General features: G+C 46.5%; 1 protein-coding gene across 1 annotated transcript in view; it reads right to left on the bottom strand.

Annotated features, from left to right (window-relative positions):
* PALLD (palladin, cytoskeletal associated protein) overlaps positions 1-20,509 on the bottom strand; it is a 394,011-nt gene that overhangs the window by 236,385 nt on the left and 137,117 nt on the right. Inside the window, exon 2 of the mRNA XM_069540800.1 lies at positions 1,239-1,417. Within this exon, the coding sequence (XP_069396901.1) occupies positions 1,239-1,417 (179 nt within the window). The remainder of the gene's footprint in view (positions 1-1,238; positions 1,418-20,509) is intronic.

The raw sequence follows: 20,509 nt of genomic DNA on the forward strand, positions 1-20,509 counted from the left end.
GTAAGACGGACTGGGTCCAAATCCTGGAGTGACTTTGGACAGGTCCCTTTCACCTTCCCAGGCTCAGTTTACCCATGTGTAAAAGGGGACCCTGATAACACCTCTCAGGTTCACGGTGAGGTTTAAATGACTGTGTCTGCACGTGTGTGTACATGTAACTGCCATGTAGCATCACTTATTGTTAATACAGAAGGTTTGCTCTTATTAGCAGGACAAAGTCCCTGAAGGAGCTCACAGACGCCTTCAAAGACAATGCAGGGGACACTTTTATTAAAAGTAAAGGCACATAGTTTTAGTTGGCAGTAACAGTTACTTCTAAAACTAATTTATTTTTTTTGCCAGTTCTTACAAGGGCTATAAATAATGGTTCACATCTTGCTTTCTTCTACTTTAAAAAACAAAGAAATTTAGTGCTATTAAAGAGTAAAAAAAAATTTAGTAAAAAGATGAAGATTAAGGTACTGGAGACCTCAAGGATTTCAATTTTCTCTCTGCGTTCCAGCTACTATTTTTAAATGCAAGCAATTACAAGGCTACTCACCAATTTATGACTTTAGGGACACAGAACACTGGTGTTTAAGCCACTTCCAACTTAAGTGATTGATAGTGATAAAAATGCAACAGTGATGTAAACTATATACTTTGATAGTAAGTTTTCTAATTCCCTATAGGCTGAGTCTCATCAAAAATGAATTGTTAGAACAATAGAGATATTCTACTCTCTGCCCACCCCTCTTTAATGCAACACTGATTCTGGAAATTTTTTGACCTAGTGATTACAAGTCCATGGTACACTTAGCAGAAATAGCAGCATCCTAACAAAAAAGGAAAAGTTCTAGAATCTAATAGAAATGAGAACATTTAAAAATACTCAACTGCTTAATATCCCTGTGAATGATCTCCTAAGTCTTTGAGAGTTTAACTTTGGTTGACAGGTCTAGTATTTCTAGTATTTTAATATGCCCACATTCTTCGTCCACCAGAGAAACCAGAAATAAGTTGGACACTTAGTATTCTAAATAAATTCATGTAGCTGAAATGTTTTAAATGAAAAGGAACAAATGTTGACATCAGACATTGTCGACGTAGACGTACACCCAAGTGTCAGAGCCACTCGATTTATCTGCCCTGGAGGATAAATGAGGTTTGACTCACAACATTGGAAAACCACGTTCACAAGAAGCAATGGGCCCCTGCCCACTCGGCACCCCACGCCCCCACCCCACATCCCTGGGTACCTTCAATGAACACCTCGGCCGATGTGGTGTCAGAGCCACCGGGGTTCGCGGCCAGGCAGGTGTAGCGCCCTGTGTCGTCCTCAAAGGCCTCGGCTATGACCAGCGTGTGCAGGTCGCCCCCGTCCCAGCGGATCTGGATGTCGGGACTGTCGTGCAGCTCGATCCCCTCACAGAACCATCTGCTGGCCAAACGGAAGTCCCAGGACAGGAGGGAGAGAAAGAAAAAGGGGACGTTTAAAATAATAAAGCAGAAGTGAAAGGCGAGATGCTATGTAACGAGATGCCTGTCTGATAAAAAAAAGACCTGTGTCCGTGTTACTAACCTTACTAAATGCTATTACATTTGAGACCATGAAATGCATGGCTAGACAATTCCCATGGGGTTTCTTTGTCAAGCACCTTGTACATTTCATCAACCTGGAAATAAGGGACATCATCACACTGGGAAAGACCATTTCAGTTACAAAATGAAAAGAACACAAGTTCCAAGTGTCTTACAAAAATGTTTTATCACCAGCGCCTCTCACGTCTATTACAATTTTATCTATTGTTCTTATCTAAAGAAAAATACGAAAGTAATATAAACATTGTGCTCAAAATACTTAATGTAGGGCTTCCCTGGTGGCGCAGTGGTTGGGAGTCTGCCTGCCGATGCAGGGGACGCGGGTTCGTGCCCCGATCCGGGAGGGTCCCACATGCCGCGGAGCGGCTGGGCCCGTGAGCCATGGCCGCTGAGCCTGCGCGTCCGGAGCCTGTGGTCCGCAACGGGAGAGGCCACGGCAGTGAGAGGCCCGCGTACCGCAAAAAAAAAAAAAAAAAAATACTTAATGTACAGTATCAAGGGAGACACTGTCATGTTACAGACCCTGGGCAGCAATGTTCCTGTTGACATGGTCAGCTGGGCAGGAACAGAGTTAACGCCTTCCACATTTCTGATATTTAGAGAACCTTCCAGCAGCGTGCCCAGCCCCCATGATGCGGGCAGGGGCAGCAGTGCTCTGTAATTCATTCTTGCTGGTCTCACCCCTTCCCATCGACCAGGCCCTTGGTATGGGAGGTGGCAGGTGGCCAGACTGTTTCTATGCGGGTTCCCCCTCACACCCTTTCCTTTATTCCCTGAGCACCTCAAACTCTCAACAGGATTTTTACAAAAAAATACAAAGCTGCCCTAACCCTCCTCCCCACAAACGTGATTTAGTTTTAAAGAAATACGAAGGAACGTGCCACTGACAACTAAAAGGACTGAATTCTCTGGGAGAGAACTGTCCATTTAGCTCTTAATCAGCACTGAGAGATTTTCCCTGAGTCTGATCCTCTATAAAATTCTTTGGACTTGGCATCCTTTTTATGTCAGTGAAAACTAACCTTTTCTGCATTTAGATAGCATAATATAGGCTTCTGTCTATATTTAGTCTGAAAGTTAAGTTAATAAAACAAGCCAGTTTGCTAATACTTAGCATATTAACTCCAGAAACTATATTAAAAAAATAAGTACGGGATATTTGGAAAAGAACAGACATGACTTCGGGAATTAAAAACCATATAAAGGGCTTCCCTGGTGGCGCAGTGGTTGAGAGTCCGCCTGCTGATGCAGGGGACGCAGGTTCGTGCCCCAGTCCGGGAAGATCCCACATGCGGCAGAGCGGCTGGGCCCGTGAGTCATGGGAGGCCCGCATACCGCAAAAAAAAAAAAAAAAACACCCAGCCAACTGAGCATCTAATGCGATGCAAGGTATATTGCTTTTGAGGCAGTTGAGAAGGGCAGTATTTCATGATTCTGAGTAGTTTGTGCTTTCCTTTGTTTTCGTAAAGTCCTGGAGAACATTCTGGCCGAGAACCATTTTCTAGTCCCTCCTTCTCTGCTCTTTCCACAATCACAGGCCAGATCCTCACCCCGCCACCCCGCCCGGAGAACTGTCTATGGCTCCAGTGTTACTCGACCTGAAGTCTTTTAATTGATCTCTTCATCCCTGGCAAGCTAGGGAGTCTTTATCCTGTGGCAGGTGAAAGCACTCGACACTCTTCCCTACATGAACCATTCCCTAAACTTTAGATCTTTACTGTCTGCTTTCCTATAACTTGGCCCAGGTTTTCTTTTCTATCATGTTCCTATCCGAATCCTGTTTCTGTCAGGTATCTGCATGGAGTTCTCGTTTCCTATGCAGCCCTCACGTATGACCTGCTTCCTCTCTGCTCCCTGCAATTCTCCCCTCACCCTCGGTGCCCATCCCACCCTGGAGCTGCACTCCTCACAAGCAAGCGAAAGGTGCCTTCAACGGACTCAGCTCTACCGAGCACACGCTTGCCGGGCATCTTCCACGTGGACAGCGCCATGTCAGGTACTAGAGGCCTGGAAGAGTCGAGCCTGGTGGACTCTGGAACCGGCCAGAGTCTAGGAGTCTGTACGTTACCTAGGGTGAGTTACACTGCCATAAAAAGATAAGAACCAACTGTCAGAGGGAAAATGAGGCCTGAAAAAACACAATTAAGGTTTAAAAGAGAGGATGACTGATTGCCTTGGTTAGATAAGCTCCTTGGGACACCCCTGCCGGCCACCCCAGGGCTGTGACACCCTGACCTCGGGCTGTGCACACAGCCTGCAGGCCACCACCTGCTTTCCTGAGGCCCGTGAGCCAAGCCATGGTTTCCATGTTTTTAAAGGTGAGGAAAACAATCAGAAGAGTTATTTTGTGACACATGGAAATTATATAAAGGTCAGATTTCAGAGTCTATAAACAAAGTCTTGGGGGATCACAACCGTGCCCTTGAACTAACACAGTGTCTGTGGCCACCTTTGTGCTGCAGCAACAGCTGGGTTGCTGGGCCAGACTGCACGCCCCACAAGTCCTGCAACACTTATTATCTGGATTTTACAGGAAAAGTGTGGTCCCTGGACCAGGGAGTGGCATCAGCACCATTTAGGAGCTTGTTAGAAATGCAGAATCTGTGGAGGTCTCGCAGAAAACTAAAAACAGAACTACCACATGATCCAGCAATCCCACTCCTGGGCATATACCCTGAGAAAACTATAATTCAAAAAGATACATGCACTCCAATGTTCACTGCAACACTATTTAGAATAGCCAGGACATGAAAACAACCTAAATGTCCATCGACAGAGGAATGGATAAAGAAGATGTGGCACATATATACAATGGAATATTACTCAGCCATAAAAAAGAATGAAATAATACCACATGCAGTAACATGGAAGGACCTGGAGATGATCACAGTAACTGAAGTAAGTCAGACAGAGAAAGACAAATATCCTATGATATCATTTATATATAGAATCTAAAATATGACACTAATGAATCTGTCTATGAAACAGAAACAGACTCACAGACATAGAGAACAGACTGGCGGTTACCAAGGGGGAGGGGGTAGCAGAGGGATGGATTGGGAGTTTGGGGTTAGCAGATATAAGCTTTTATATATAGAATGGATAAACAACAAGGTCCTACTGTATAGCACAGGGAACTATATTCAATATCCTATGATAAACCACAATGGAAAAGAATACTTTAAAAAAGAGTGTGTGTGTATATATATATATATATATATATATATATAAAACTGAATCACTTTGCTGTACAGCAGAAATTAACACAACATTGTAAATCAACTGTACTTCAATAAAAAAATTAGAAATTTAAAAAAATAAAAGAAACGCAGAATCTCGACCACCATCCCAAGCCCACTGAGTCGGTTCAGACCCCAGTGATTCACATTCATGTGAAGGGGAAGCAGTTCTGGTCTGTCACGCATGGACCAGGCCAGCCTGCATCACGGGGCCTGCATCATCACTTCTTGAGCAGAGAAGCCGTTTCGTATGTGTTCTGTATCTGCAAAAATATGTTCTGTTTGTTTCTCTCTCCTCTACACTCAAAAAATTGTAGCCTTATTCACTTGACAATTGATACTATGTCACTTCCTATCCTCCGTGGTGTTTCTTTATATCACTATCTGAGGCCTAATGCGTTTAGGCCTTACTTCCTCATCCAGGAAATGGACTCTCTTTCATTGATCCATAGTGTACTGCACCTAGTTGGTGCTTTAAAAATACTTACTACCTGCCACTTGTTACTTTAGAATATGCTGCCCAAGAGAAAAACAAATGGTGAAGGCTCTGTGGCCTAACAGATTTGGAAGATGCTACCTATTATGTACATGTATATGTATATATCGCTCCTTCATGTAATTAAGATTTTCTTATTAAAGGCCCTGAGAAGTCCTGCAGAAAACAAATTAGTTTAATGTTGTTTAATCCAGCATTCATTCATCTTACTTGGCCATGCGACTCTTTCTCATTTTGCATCTGCTAACATCCCGTGTGCATGTTGCACGATGCTTTTCTGGCACATTCATCCCATAGAGCCTGCGGTTTTTAAAAAATGAATTAAGACCAATTACAATCTGGGACTTCCCTGGTGGTCCAGTGGTTAGGACTCGGTGCTTTCACTGCCATGCCCCAGGCTCGACCCCCTGGCTGGGGACGTGAGATCCCACAAGCCGCATGGTACAGACCAAAAAAAAAAGACCGATTATAATCTGAGCAATGATGCTAAGTGTAAGCCTGAAGAACATGATCGGGAAGCACAATAAAGTACCTGAACTACACTGAACACTGGCAAAAAGGTTCAGGTACAAAGGCACTCTGGCCACAGCCTAACACACCTATCTGGTCTTGGGGATGGTGCCTCGTGACACCAACATGGCACGTGGTGATGCGGGTGGTGCTTACAAACCCCAGGGATGACCTGGCTTTTGCTTTTTAAACACTCACGCTTTTTGTTCTCCAGCTCCATGGACGACATTTTTAAAGCATCTTAGGTTGTAGCACGTAGAAGAAATAGCGCAGACAAAAGACTAAATTTCTCTAAATCAGGCAGCAAGCCTAAGACTTAACGTGAGTCATTCTGTGGCTTCGACACCATCAGGGAAAGTCAGAGCGTTACGGGCCCAGGAACTGCCACGGGGCCAGTTCTACACTGTCGGGATGGGGGCTGTCAGGGTGTGGCCTGGGGGAGGGGAGAGGCTGCAGATATCGAGATGGGGGGCCTCCCTGGGGCACCAGGCAGGGCCCATGGCTCCAGCCACTGTTCACATAAACGTGTGTCTGGTTCACGGCTGGAGCTGCAGTGGCCTCACAGGGATGTTCGGCAGAGACCGTAGGAAACGTCGTTCACCTTCCCGGTCCAGGCTCTTCATCTGAGGACAGGAGACCTCGCTATAAAGCTTCATAATTCTGAGGTTCTTGGTGAAATGAAAAGGTTGTATATTTAGTGAATGCATGAAAAATACTTCAAGAAATGATGGAGGAAATTATTTGATGAAAGGTGTAAGTCATGAACGGCTTTGCTTCTTTGAAGGGTCCGAGCATATCGCGGTGTTTCTGAGGCTATGCACCCACGTCGGGTCCCTGACCTTGTCATGACCCCCACTGAGTCCTTCACCTTCTACGGAATGAACTCTGCCCCTGCCTTTCTCTCCCACGAGGACAGAGGCTTCGGCGGGGCCCGGCCTCATGGCCGTGCTCACGCAGCTCCCCAGGGCTGTGAGCTCCAGCCCCGTGTCTGCACACGGCACCTACTTGGCAGGTCTTTAACCGTCTGTGTTTCTGACGCTTTGACGTGCTGGCCTGGCTGACCCTGGAGACGTGGCCCCTCCCAGGGCTGCGGGTTCCTGGAGACGGTGAGTGACACCTTCAGGCTCCTTTCCAGTAAGACTCACCAACCCAGAGCCCATCCCCCTCCCCCCGCAGGCCCTCCCACTCGGCCACCGTGTACCTGCTCTAACGCCCACAGCCAGGCACTGACAAGCAGGACAGCCCCGAGTCCAGAGCTGATGGCCCCATTCAGAGCAGCCCCGGGGCCTCCCCCGCCCCACCCACCAACCTTTCCTGCAGGGACACAGTGAAGGCCCCCCCTCCCCTTCCACTCTGCCTCCCGACCCACCCCGGGGACCCCCTGTCCTCCCCCACCCCAATGCGCAGGGAGCTCCCTGCTCTGGGGCCTGTGAGTAATACAAGCGTTTCAGAGGCATCTCCTCCTGACCTGTCAGCCTCACCACACCTGAATGATGACAACACCTGCTTTTTCATACACTGAACTCATCAGAGAAGAATAAGCTTACAAATGAAGACAGGCTGGAACAGATAAGTCGTTAAAATAACACCTGTGGGGCTTCCCTGGTGGCGCAGTGGTTGAGAGTCCGCCTGCCGATGCAGGGGACGCGGGTTCGTGCCCCGGTCCGGGAGGATCCCACATGCCATGGAGCGGCTGGGCCCGTGAGCCATGGCCGCTGAGCCTGCACGTCCGGAGCCTGTGCTTGGCAGAGGGAGGGGCCGCCAAAGTCGTATCTGGTCATTTCTGCCTGAAGATGTCCACAGAGGGAAGTTGATCTGCTCTCACCTACTCAAACTGAAGTGCAGCTACAAGGCATAGCATGAAACTCAAAATCATCAACTCCACGCATATATCAGAGGAGGAAACCGGTCTTCTCCACTCTTCTGTAGCCGATCAAAGACACATCACCTTCTTATGTGACCTAAGAAATCCTGAAGGTTTGAAGTCTGGACACCGCGAGGCAGCGGATGAGCTAAAGTCACTTTATTTCATTAAATTTCTTAACATTTCCATCAGCTGCCTGGCAAAGAACTCGAAACGCTTACTATTCTTTAAAGAAGAGGTAAACGTCAGGGCTGTCGATTCAGTTTTGACCTGCAATTTATCCTCCATTAAATTCTTACTGCTAGCGCGGCTTAAGACAAGCTACGACATAAACACACAAAATCAACTGCAGCCCGGGTGTGGGGAAGGCACGGCACGGGTGTGACACTCCGCCGCCACCACCACCACCACCACCACCACTCCCCGCCCCGTCCCGAGGCAGACGTCATTAACAGATCAGAATGTCTTCAGCTAGTGGAACCAAGCGCCTCGGAGTGGCAGGCGACACAGCAACCGAAGCGCAAGCCTGTAATGGAACACACTGCCGTCCTCACCTTGGTCTCCTAGAAAACACATTTCACTTCCCTGCAGATCCTGAAAGCTGCTTCTATTTATTACAAGGTGAGAGTGGAAAGAGACCTTGGTTGAGATGCAGCCGTGTGGAAACATGTCCTGTGCTAAGACAGAGCCTACTCGGGTAGAATTCCGCGGAAGGGCACCTGGACGTTTTTTCATCCCATTTCTAATACCCAGAAGCCATTTATTTAGTGGACAGGACACTGGACAGCACATTAGAAAATCAAATCCAGCTATCTATATACCCATGCTGTACCTCTGATAAATTTCAGCTTCCTGTCATACTTCTAATCTGTTACTATAAAATGGGAAACACGTATAATACAATCTCACAGTTAGGATGAGGTGATAAAATGTTTGGGAACAGTGATGGTTCTTAAGGGCTTATTTGATTCCAATGAAGGGAAAGAGAATGAATCCTTATTAAATGCCTATTATACGCTACGTGCTTTGCAAATACGGCCTCGTTTTACCTTCCCACAACCTTGTGAAGTAGCTGTCATTGTACTGAAGATACAGGCAGCTCCCATGTATCTACAGAACACGGACGATTAAATCCAGACCATCTGCACATTTCCTTTTCCTCAATACTTGTAGTTTCACCTTTCATGGAGCCTTTTACTATGGATAGAAACAAGCTGTGACAAAGTTTCCTGGTTCTTCCTCTGACCTCTGTGGAGCCACGAAGCTGCTATGTAATTGCCACCCGACAGCAGCTGAGAAGCAAACCTTGCCCATCCGTGTGCCTGGTAAATCCCCAGTGAAAAGAAGTGAGAGATGCCCGCGTCACAGCAACCCAGTTGAGACTGGTTGTCAGATTTTGAGGCCACTAAAGGGGGTATGAAAATAACCCTGCATTAGTTAGAAATAAAATGTAAACGGGTTAGGAGATGCGGTCTCGTTCATTCATCCGTTCACTCATCAAGCAATCATTTATTCATCCATCAGGGGGCTGACTGCACTTCAATTCCAACCCAGGGACTGGCCAGGGTACAGATGGCAGATAAACCGGGTTTTTCATCTCATGAGACTGGTAGTAGGGAAAATGGAGAAGAAATCCCAAGTACAGACATCAGCTCATCTAATGAAATTGGGTTTTCCTACCACATGCAAGCAGGTACTGCTTCAAAAATCTTTCAAGGTTGGTTACAGCCTCCAGCTTACAGATTCAGCTTGCTAGGCACAGAATACTTGGGTTGAAATCAATTTATTAGAGACAGGATAATGTTGATGGACTTCGTGAGTCTTGAATTTTTCCTTTTTATTCATAAAGGATTATAACACGTAGCAAAAAAAAAAGGACTGTAGCATTTAAAGCTCTATAAGACGGCGTATTTCTTTATATTATTCTGTGCTGGATTTTGAAATCAACAACGTTTTGATATACACATACATGTATATTTCTTCTTGTGGCCTGTCTTTTTCTCCTCCGGATTTTTTTCAAACGTTCCAGCCTAAAAAATGAGACACTGCCAGAAATTCAAGATTTCCTATTACGGCACCAGCAGGATGTGGTAGGATTGAAATTCAAGAAGGTGTTTTACACAGAAGAGTTTCCTATTTAATTGTTCACTTTCTACATTTCGAGGTGAGGTTAAATGTGATGGCTGACTTGGTCTGAGTCCGATGTTGGAGGAGACCGCCTGCATCTGACTGCAGTCCTGGGAACTCCTCGGTTGGGGTGGAGAGGGGTCAGGAGAATAAGCAAAATCAGGGGCATCGCAGCTGCTTCTGAGCAAGTGGCTGTCTGTGGAGACCACCAGAGGTTTCCATTTTGGACAGGGTAGGACAATTTTAGCGTTTACAATGTGGCTTTCCTTGTTTCCTGCCCTTCTGACCCCTGGCACCTGGCAGGCTGGCTAAGAACTGCATACTGGAGCTGGGATATACGTCTGGGCAAGCTCAGAACACTCTGGTTTTCCAAGACAGGGGAAGAGTGCTGGTTTTTATGACACTAAATTCAACTGCTAAATGAGAGGAATTAACAAATCCACTGGCAAAGTAGAGTTTATACTTCCCAGCATGGGAGACGGATAGTTTATGTTTAAAAACCACATATAGCAGCACTCGGCTTCCAAGCTGACTAGTAATATCTATTCCAGTACTACCACTTAAAAGGAAATATATATTTTAGGACTCACAGTTTCTTTTGGTGTCCTTATTTTTCTGTACCACAACGATGTGTCATGGAAATTTTCTGCACCCTGTATTTTAAACATGTGGCTTTTAAAACGAACAAATCTGACTTATAAAACTTACAAAGCTTCATCAGTGGAGCATGGCTAATATTCTCCAACGCTGCTAAGGAGAACGGTAAATCTCCGAAGTCAGTTAATTGAAACAAGGAGGCCTTATGAAATGAAAGCCTTTAAAAACAGTTGAGTTTTCCTTCTCTCTTATAAGGCAGTTTCCTGACGCTCATGGGGAAACCGAGTTACATTCAAAGTTTTCTGCTTTGCTTCTCCACTGATTCGTACTTCTCAGAAGAAGTCATCTGCAAAGGGTGTCAGTGGTGATCGCACAAAGGCAAATCCAGCCCACAGCGGCCCCTTCTCCGAAGCGCAAGCAGCCACGTGGCTTCATGCAAGCGTGTGCTTGGAGAAAAGGAAGAAACCGGCTTCTTTAATGCTCATATAATGGAAATAAAGGGTAGAGAAAACACCAGGGACGAGAGTGGTTCAGCAATGGTTCCGTTTTCCAGGTGCCCTTTCTCCCAAAGGAAGGGCAGCTCTCTGCCCTGAGCTGGAGAAGCACCAACATGAAACTGGCAACCTCTGCCCAGCACGAACCCCGCTCAAGCCTGCGCTCACAGGCAGGCCGTGCGCCAGTATCTCGCTTCACGCGTCCTCAATTAAGCACCAGTTAATTTTTATGGAGCACTTTTTGTCTTGTCACCAAAGATTTCTTAATTCTTTACATGTGTTCCCATGAACCACAAGACACACCATGTTTATTCTGTCGAGTGGATTTACAGGCAGACCAAAGTGAAGTTATTCCTTGGCTAAATCTACTATGGCTATAATTTCGTGACCGCTTAGCTTGAGGGCCAGCAGCTAAATCTGTGTGGACAACAGATGTACTTTAACCTTAGGGTCCAAAAGAGAGCAATAAATAGATTGATGTTTTGAAATTCAAAGCCCAGGAAATGATAAAATAGATTCTGAACTGAAACCAGACTCACGTCTAACAATTCAAATCTCTAATCATCACTTTATCTCCCAAGACAGGAAGATAGAAGATGTGGGGTGGCAGCGGGGGATCAAGTAGCCCAGAAAAAATGAAACTTCAAAAATAACTTGACCTTGTTTTGTTCTGACCATGAGAGGTCACCTCATGTCTGCACACTTTGAACAGGCAAAATATTTAATCACTGTCCCTAACACACAACTGTAAAAACAGGCAAGCGGAATTTACACCAAGTCCGCGTGCTGCCAGAAGCTATTAAAACCTCAGGCTGCTTCTAATCGGTTCCACACTGAGAGGGTAGTTAGCGGATTAGGGCTGGGAGTCTGCAGTCCGGTTCTGGTTCTGCCTGGTCCGTAGACCAGCCCAGCTGAACAAGACCCCAGTCCTTCTCTCTTTGGGGCTGAGCTTCCTTGTTTGTGAGGAATGAACTAGACCCCCGTTTCCTCCAATGTGTCCCTAGAAAGTAGTTCTGCAGCCAGTGGGCAGATACCGTTGAAAAAGTCTTCTGCGGCCTATAGGTTTATGGAACACCAGGGAAACCAAGTTAAACATCTGTTTTTACTATATAACTTTTTAGCACTGTGTGCCAATGTGCACTGAATTTCCAAGACAGAAAGATGGCAGGCATCACTCTCAATCCTACTGGACCACAGAACACGTGCCTCGAGGATCAGGTTGAAGATTTAGCGTGATGTGGACACACACTGGGTTGAATCATCACTCAGATCCCATCTAACCCTACGACAGTGACATTTGATACCTGCCTCCCCTTTACGACTGCCTCTTCCAGTGCCCATGATGGCATGCGTGAGATGCCTCTTTTTCCACCAGCCCCAGAACGGGTTGAGTCCTTCTCTGGGCAGCCACTCCCAGTTGGCTAGACTTGGCACCTGAATCGAGACATATTTGCCATGCTTGATTTCACAGGCTATGTTTAAACATCATTTTCTTAGGAGTCAATGTGACACGCTGATTGCTAACCTCCCAACTATCCCTGACTATTAACTCTAAGAATTTTCCTTCCCCTTTTTTTTCTGACAAGCTGCCATTGTGCCATGGCACATGAAGTTACTGGGTTTTCCCTGCCTTTGGAAAATGCTCAAGGTGACCATACAATATAATGTCCAAGTCAGGGCATTTCTGAGTGAAATGACAGGAGCACACAGGGACTGTGGCCAGCAAAGCCGTGTAGACTTCACTGCCAGAGCAACGTGAAAGTGTGGCTTTGGCTTTAGTGGCTATTTTCACTCTGTAAATGTGATTCATTCCCACGAGTGGACAAAAGCAAGTCTCACGGAACACGAGGGGAGAAAGATCCCCAAACCTCCTGTCGCTCATTCACCAATTCCCAGGTTAAAAAGTAGGTTCATCCTCACTGATCATCTATGCAAGCACAAAACTCTGTCAGCTTGACCTGACAAGTCGCTTCAAAGCTACCTGCAGGATGAAAACATGCTGGATGTTTCCAAACCTTCCAAGCCTGGGAACCTGGAGGAGACGGCTTCACCAGACAGCAGCGGTGCGATTTCAGCTACGTTGTTGCTGCAGGTACAGCATGTAATCATTAGCTATTGTTGCAGCTCCAGCTGCACTCCAAAGGGGATAAAGTGGGAGGTGGTTTATTAGAAACACAGTCTTCTGTGCTTCTGGAACTTGTCCATCCCATACAATGATTGCCTCGGAATTAGGAAATCCCAAAGGGACTAAAACGAAGGCAGGGACGGGGCAGCGGGCCCTCCTGCTTCCTCGACCCCACGGATGGGTGGAAACACACACAGAACAGTTCTGCTCCGACTCCTGCAAAGCCCCAGAGTTAACTGCGTGTGACAAACCACGACACTGAAGACGGCTTTCCCCTCGGCAGGCGAACACCCCTCCTCAAAGCAAGGTCCAGGAGGCCTCACCTCCCACTCTTCCCAGTGTGTGAGCTGGCCCCCGGTTTCCGGCCTTGACGGTGCTGAGGGGCAGAAGACGCAGGGGCACCCCTTTCTGGAAAAGCTGCACCTTTTAGGGTTGAAAGGGCTTCCTTCTCTGTCTCCCGTCTCATCCCCAGGGAGCTGCAGCCGCAGGGGAATGAGAGGCAGCCCGGGGCAGGCGGCTCCTCGGCAGAGGCTGGGGCCTCAGGACCTCCCGTACCTTGAACCTCATGAGCCCAGCCTCCCCAGCCTCCGTGAAGCTGACGTGGGCGCTGAGGAACCAGACACGTGGAAAGCAGAGCGCGCGTGTGTGAAGTTCACGTGCATGCCGGCCTGCTCAGGGACCCTGTGCACACATGGGGCTCCAAGGTAAGTTTTTCCCAGGGGACCCCCAGCAAAGCCACCCCATCCCAACGCCATCCCTTGAGCCCACTCTGTGTGCCTTCCAGCCGCGTGTGCAGACGCCAGCTTTCCAAGGAGACTATTCGATCACAGAAGGGTCAGAGGTGGAAGGAAGCTCACTGCTGGCAGGGGGTCTGCTCCCATCAGCAGCAACTAGACACAGAGTGCCTTCCGCACGTGCAGTACACACAGCCACACACACACAACCACACACACAACCACATACAGCCACAACCACACACACACACAACCACACACACATAATACAGCCACAACCACATACAGCCACAACCACACACACAACCACACACACAAACTATACACACACAACCACACACACACACAACCATACACACACAACCACATACAGCCACAACCACACACACACAACCACACAAACACACACATACCACACATACACACAAACACAACACACAACCATACACACAAACACACAACCATACACACACACAACCACATACAGCCACAACCACACACAGACACACAACCATACACACGCAACCACACACACACCACACATACACACACACACACACACACACACAACCACATACATACACACACGGCCACAACCCCCCACACACACACCCCTGGATTCAAGGTCTGACTCACGCCTGGAATCAAGTTCCGGGAAGAGCCTCACACACCCTGGAGATGCTGTTTGCAGTTACCTTTCTGACTACAGCCACACAGGTGGTCCACAGCAGCAGCTGTCCCCTTCCTCCCAACAACCTGGAGTGAATACAGACTCTTGCATGTGCAGAAAAGTGAGCTGTTTTCCGGGACAGCCACCGGCCCTGCTCCGAGACTGGAGGACCTGCACCAGGGCGGGAGGGGCCGCGGGTGTGAGCAGGGCGGGTCGACCGACCGCACCTCGTTTTATTTGGCTGTTTGAACAACAAACAAAGTGGCAGGTTCCGCTGCAGTGGGCTTTTCTGAGCAAATTACCTACAGCAGGTATTTCATCCCAACAGGCTACATTTCTAAAAAGTGTTAAAATTAATGTTACAATCGGATGCAGACTTAAACCCTTTTCTTTGAAAAATGTATAGACTTCCATGATGAGAAAGCTCTCCTTTCTGACCCCCACCTGCATGCCATTATTTAAAGCTTATATTCTGCACGCCCCGAAGCTACTGTGATCACACAACACACAGCTTGTGAACTTCAGAGGGACTTGAAGACTTGGCATAAGACAAAACAAGACAAAAAACTCTGAAGCCCTCGCGGGGCAAGGGGCAAGCCTTTAGCAAACGCTATTTACTAGTTACAGAAAACGGTTAACAGTTCCTCTGCTTGGATAGCAAAGAAAAATATGTGCTTTTTGCATTTTAAAAATGTCCCTACTGAGAAGGCCTCCATGTGTGTCCTGTGCAGGAAAAGAACAATATACTCGAAATTTGTCTTGTGGAGGATTCTGATTCCCACAGCCCAATATGTGTCTGGGGACGTCCAGAGCCTATGAGCTCTGCCTCGGCCGCCCCTCTTTGGGGCTCCTAAGCGTCGCTTGGGAAGAGGAAGAGTGACCAGTATCTCACTCAGTCCTTTCAAGTCTGTGCACCTTGTGAGAAAGCCTTTCCTCACTACCTATCATTCTGGCAGTTCATCGGCTGGGGAGGTAAGAGTTTACTCTGCTCTGCACAAAGGTGCAGGGTCCGAGCTACACCTGAACGCTGTTTCACACTCATGCCTTTTCTCAATTCCTTTGCTAAGAATTATCAGTCTCCCTCTGATCTTAATGTTTCGTTGGTCCAGTTTTTCCAGGTTATATGAATCTAGGCTTAAAAACATTTGCCCGTGTACTACGTCAGATCCATTTTGAAGGATCTAAAAAAGTCCCCTGAGGTTTCTTATGGCTAAAATGATTCCCTACACCCAGAGCTGAAACAGATAGAAATGAGCTACTGAGTTCCTTGTCACGAGATCTACTGAAGGTGGAAGAACAGATGGCAGGTCCTGTAGAAAGGATCCAAGAACTGCATGGATAATTGGTTGGGAGACTAGGACGCCTCGGGCTCTGGCCTTTCTCTTAGCAAACAACAAGCAGCTGATGAATTAAAGTGGGACAAAAGATCTAAGCCTGCTGCACTGAATACTGAACTAATAAGAACCTGCTGTATAAAAAAAATAAATAAAACTCAAAAAAAAGAAAGGCACAATCCTCTTAACTATGATGCACTGATGAGATTAGCCTTATTTAATCAAGATAATGAACTTTCTGGGGGCTTTTTAATTAGGATGGTTTATTAGGGATGTATTAACTGTTAAATGGAACTTATACTCACCACACAGACTGCTACAACGTTTCCTCGTTTCTAAACAGTTTGTATCACACAATATCTTTTAACAAACGATTTCACACTTTGTACAAAAACCTGGGTCAATTAGAGTATTTCCTCTAAAAGAAAGGCTTTTGAAATTTAGTCATATTCCTTATTCATTTGATGTGTACTAAAGTTTCCATTTTCTTTTGCTGAGGTCCATGTTTGAGCTTTGTTTCATAGACTTGAAACATGTTTGTTAGGAAATCACATGCTCAAATTCAAATCCAACATGGTGTCACTTAATTTTTCAAAAGTGCATTTGAGAGCTCTGAAGAGACATACAAATGTTTGTCATTTAACTAAAGAATAATTTTCATGATATTTATTTTGCAAATGTACTCTGATGGTTTTCTGAATATCCTACACTTCCCCCCACCTCCATTTTTTATGTCATTCTTATTTTTCCAACACTCTTCTTGGAGAAGAGTCACACCACCCAAAAGGAAAGAAAAATCCCGACTTCTGCTTGGTATTCGACCACCAGCAGAGGCGTCTGTATTCTCTGCAGAAGTGTGTGAGCGTGTGTGTGTGTGTGTGCGTGCGTGCGCGTGTGTGTTCACAAGCTCTGTCCCCTCCTTAGCATTGCAACCCCCCAGGCTTCTAGCTTCTGTGCAGAAGTTCCCACCTGCCTCTGCCCTGTCATGTATTGTCCATTCTCAGTGCTGACGGAAAACAAAACTAAAGTAAAACCAGCCCTTTAGGGCATTGTGCAGAATCACTCATCTTTAAATTTTCACTTTTTTTTTTTGCGGTACGCGGGCCCCTCACTGTTGTAGCCTCTCCCATTGTGGAGCACAGGCTCCGGACGCGCAGGCTCAGCGGCCATGGCTCACGGGCCCAGCCGCTCCACGGCACGTGGGATCTTCCCGGACCGGGGCACGAACCCGTGTCCCCTGCATCGGCAGGCGGACTCTCAACCACTGCGCCACCAGGGAAGCACTAAATTTTCACTTTTGTTCAAAAGTAACTCTCCTGAATACAATGCAAAATGTGTATTGTGCTCAGCATGCGTAATAGGCAGACACTCATCCTCACGACCTCTCACTTTCTGAACCGACCCCCCTGCCACTGAGGAGTAGGAATTCCTCCCTCTCCCTACCCTCTTCTACCTGTAAAGCATCATTATATTTCTAAGTGACTAAGAACTAAAGTATTTAATAGCTCTGAAGTTCTGGTAGGATTAGAAAGAGGTTTTTGGCCAGTGACTAAGGAGTTAAACTTAGACGTTTAAAGAAAATGTTAAATCTGTTGCCAGGTCGATTGCTGCAAAGTGAAAAGAATGAATTTGCCCAACACTCTGGAGCCTAATAACGTAATTGTAACTAATATGCTGAGGAGATGGAACGTTTCTCACACAGCTCCCCATGTGATTTATTGACCTCCGCACAGTAATTCTTCAGCAGTTCGTAAGACCAGAATTCACAGATTTATTCCTAACTTCAGGAAAAATTGACCTCACTCTTGAACTCTATGCCTTCTTGCATCAATCTCTGAATCGTAAATTAGCTAGGCTAAATCATCATCCCGAGAAGGCCTCCACTGCACTTCCTGGGGGACAGAATCCGGTTTTCCAAAGTTGGGACTGTATCACTTCATCTTTGGAAAGCCGCTTGTAAGTACATTTATATATTTAGCAAATAACATCATCAGAATGCACACACTTCACGTGAAGGAGGACAGAAAGGGAGAGTCAGGAAGTGTTGTTATGTGATGTGTGTAGGGTGTGCAGGATTCTTGGGGGCAGGTGGAGGAGGCCAGGGGCAGGAGTTTCCCACTTGGGAGCTGTTTGAGCATCTAAAAGGAAATGATAAAAATATAAGCTAACACTCTTATGCATTGAAAATGATTGTAACTAATATGGGACTAGGAATTGGTGTAACCTTTTAAGAAGAGAATTTGGCAACACGGGCATTTAGATACCCAGGCATCTGACCCACTGGTCTCATTTCTGGAAAGTTAGGTTCACACGAGGGCACAGGACACATGAAACATATATGTACATAGATGTGTGTTTTAGCATTTTTTAAGTATTAGGAAAACACTCATCTTGCCTCAAATGTCCTTGAGAGAGGAAATGGCCGTTCGATTTTGGCATCCCACACAATGCAGACTTTAAAAACCCTGTTAGATGAAGCTGTCAAAAGTGCCTCGTCCAGCCGTGAAGCAGCTAAGTCTGTGCGCCACAACTACAGAGCCCACGTGCCATGACTACTGAAGCCTGAGCGCCTAGAGCCCATGCTCTGCAACGAGAGAAGCCGCCGCAATGAGAAGCCTGCGCACCGCAACGAAGAGTAGCCCCCGCTCACCGCAACTAGAGAAAGCCTGCACGCAGCAACAAAGACCCAGCACAGCCAAAAATAAATAAGTTTGTTTAAAAAACAAAATGCATCGTCCAGTAAAACCATAAGAGTAGAGAAGGGGACTAGACCTCTGGGGGGTCAGACAAGAAACCTGCAGCTTTTCGGTTATACTGAGCGGAGGGACTGAGGCTGAGCAAAGACAGAGGCCTTTTCACTTTTCACGGGGGAGCTTCCTGTATGATTTTTTTTTTAACCATAAGCAAGTATTCCTTATACACATTAAGCTTATTAAAAATGTACAAAAAGGACCCTAAAGAAAAAAAAACATGGCACCATTAGAATATCCAATCTATACAGCATTTTAAAAACTGAAAAGGAAATCTATACTTTTTAGGACAACGATGTCCTGTTAAAGGACTTGCATTATCGTTTTGTCAACTTCTTGTGGTCTTCGACCCGTATTCTATTTGTCTCTACCTCGTAAGGTTGTTAGAAGGCTTAAACAAGGTAATGCATGTCTAACCTTTGGTATGAGGCTGGATGCACTGTGCTCGAAAAAGGCTAGCCAGCTGATACAACTTCTGACAAAAGCTAAGGGGACCATCCATTGTCGGGGCACAGGAGACAAGTTAAGAAAAGTCTCTGACTCTGGGTGAACACAACGGAATGCACGTCCTCTAGGTCAGCTACCTACACCCGGCTGATATCCTAATGTGCTTGAAATATTTGCCTTTACTCTTTGTCTGTGAAGCTTCCCACTGCTAGGAGGGCCACTGCATGCTTTCTAAAAACATGGTCCCAGTAAGAATTAAAGAGACTTGATTCAAGAAAACAAATGTTAGCATATTGTCCTATACACTTAAGTAGACGGTCCTGAGACTGGATCTCGTGATGCAAAGAGATGCTAAAAAAAACTCACACCAGCCAGGGGATGCTCTCATCTTGCTTCCGGGAGTGGGTGAAAATACCAAGTGCCTCAGAAATGAGCATCTGTAGAATGTGGCACGTTAGGGTTGAATTGTTGTGTTTCCTTAACGACCAAGCAGTAGTTTACAGGAAAATTCTTGGCTCTGCTGAGTCAATGTCCCAAGAACAGGATGCCTTTTAACCACAGAGTGATGCTTGCAGAGGTCACAGGGACCTGGGTTGGATCGTGAAGATCTAGCTGGGACGACGCATCAGCTCCCCCTGGAGCAAACACAGGCCCGGCTGTGACGAGCCGAGGCCCGGCTCACACACAGCTTTACTCCGGGGGGTAGCGTTTGGACAAGGAGCTGCAAGCACACAGGCTACATAAAGTTTCCAGACACGGCCACGCGACTGTAGGGACGTTAGGAAGGTAGCTGTGGACTAGTGAGGTTGCTTCCAGCTACAACGGCGCAAATGGTGCTTTGTGTAGGAAGAGAGGCATCAGCACCTGGAAGGAGCATCTGTGCGGGGACCTTGAAAGCAGATGCTTGATGCAAAAGTATTCACGCCAAGCGATTCTCTATTGATTCTTTGTTTGTTTGTTTGTTTGTTTGGCAGCGCTGTACAGCTTATGGGATCCTAGTTGCCCGACCAGGGATGGAACCCGGGCCACCACAGTGACAGGTGGCGTCCTAACCACTGGACCGCCAGGGAATTCCCCAAGACATGCTCTAATAATTCCCCTCCTTGGATGTATTAGGACTAACTGGCAAACCTCTCACTTTCTAGGCAAACAGAATTTACACCTTGTTTCCTGAGAGCATCCTCTTCTAATAATTTATACCCATCAGGGCCAAGAAGCTTTCACTTATGACTTAACAGAGAATTCGCGTCTGTCTCTACAGTGCAAGGGCCCACGTTCTCCCTCTCGTCTGCCACAGGGTTCTGATTTTTCTCTCTCAGGCTGTGAAATAGCTACTTCTAATGAATACAGACAGATGTCAAAACTGAAGCTGCTATTACTGAATTAGCAGCATTTCTCCAGCAGCCTCTGAAAACTGCTCAGTGTTCTCCTTTGTCTGGAATGTCGGAGGCTCTGGTGGGTGACAGAAAAAAAAAAGTAGCTTATGGGACTTCCCAGTGAGAGCTGATTCTGGAACTCTCTGGAGCACATTAGCTCTTTAC

Source organism: Delphinus delphis, chromosome 6 (genome assembly GCF_949987515.2).
Source record: "Delphinus delphis chromosome 6, mDelDel1.2, whole genome shotgun sequence".
NCBI lineage: Eukaryota > Metazoa > Chordata > Mammalia > Artiodactyla > Delphinidae > Delphinus > Delphinus delphis.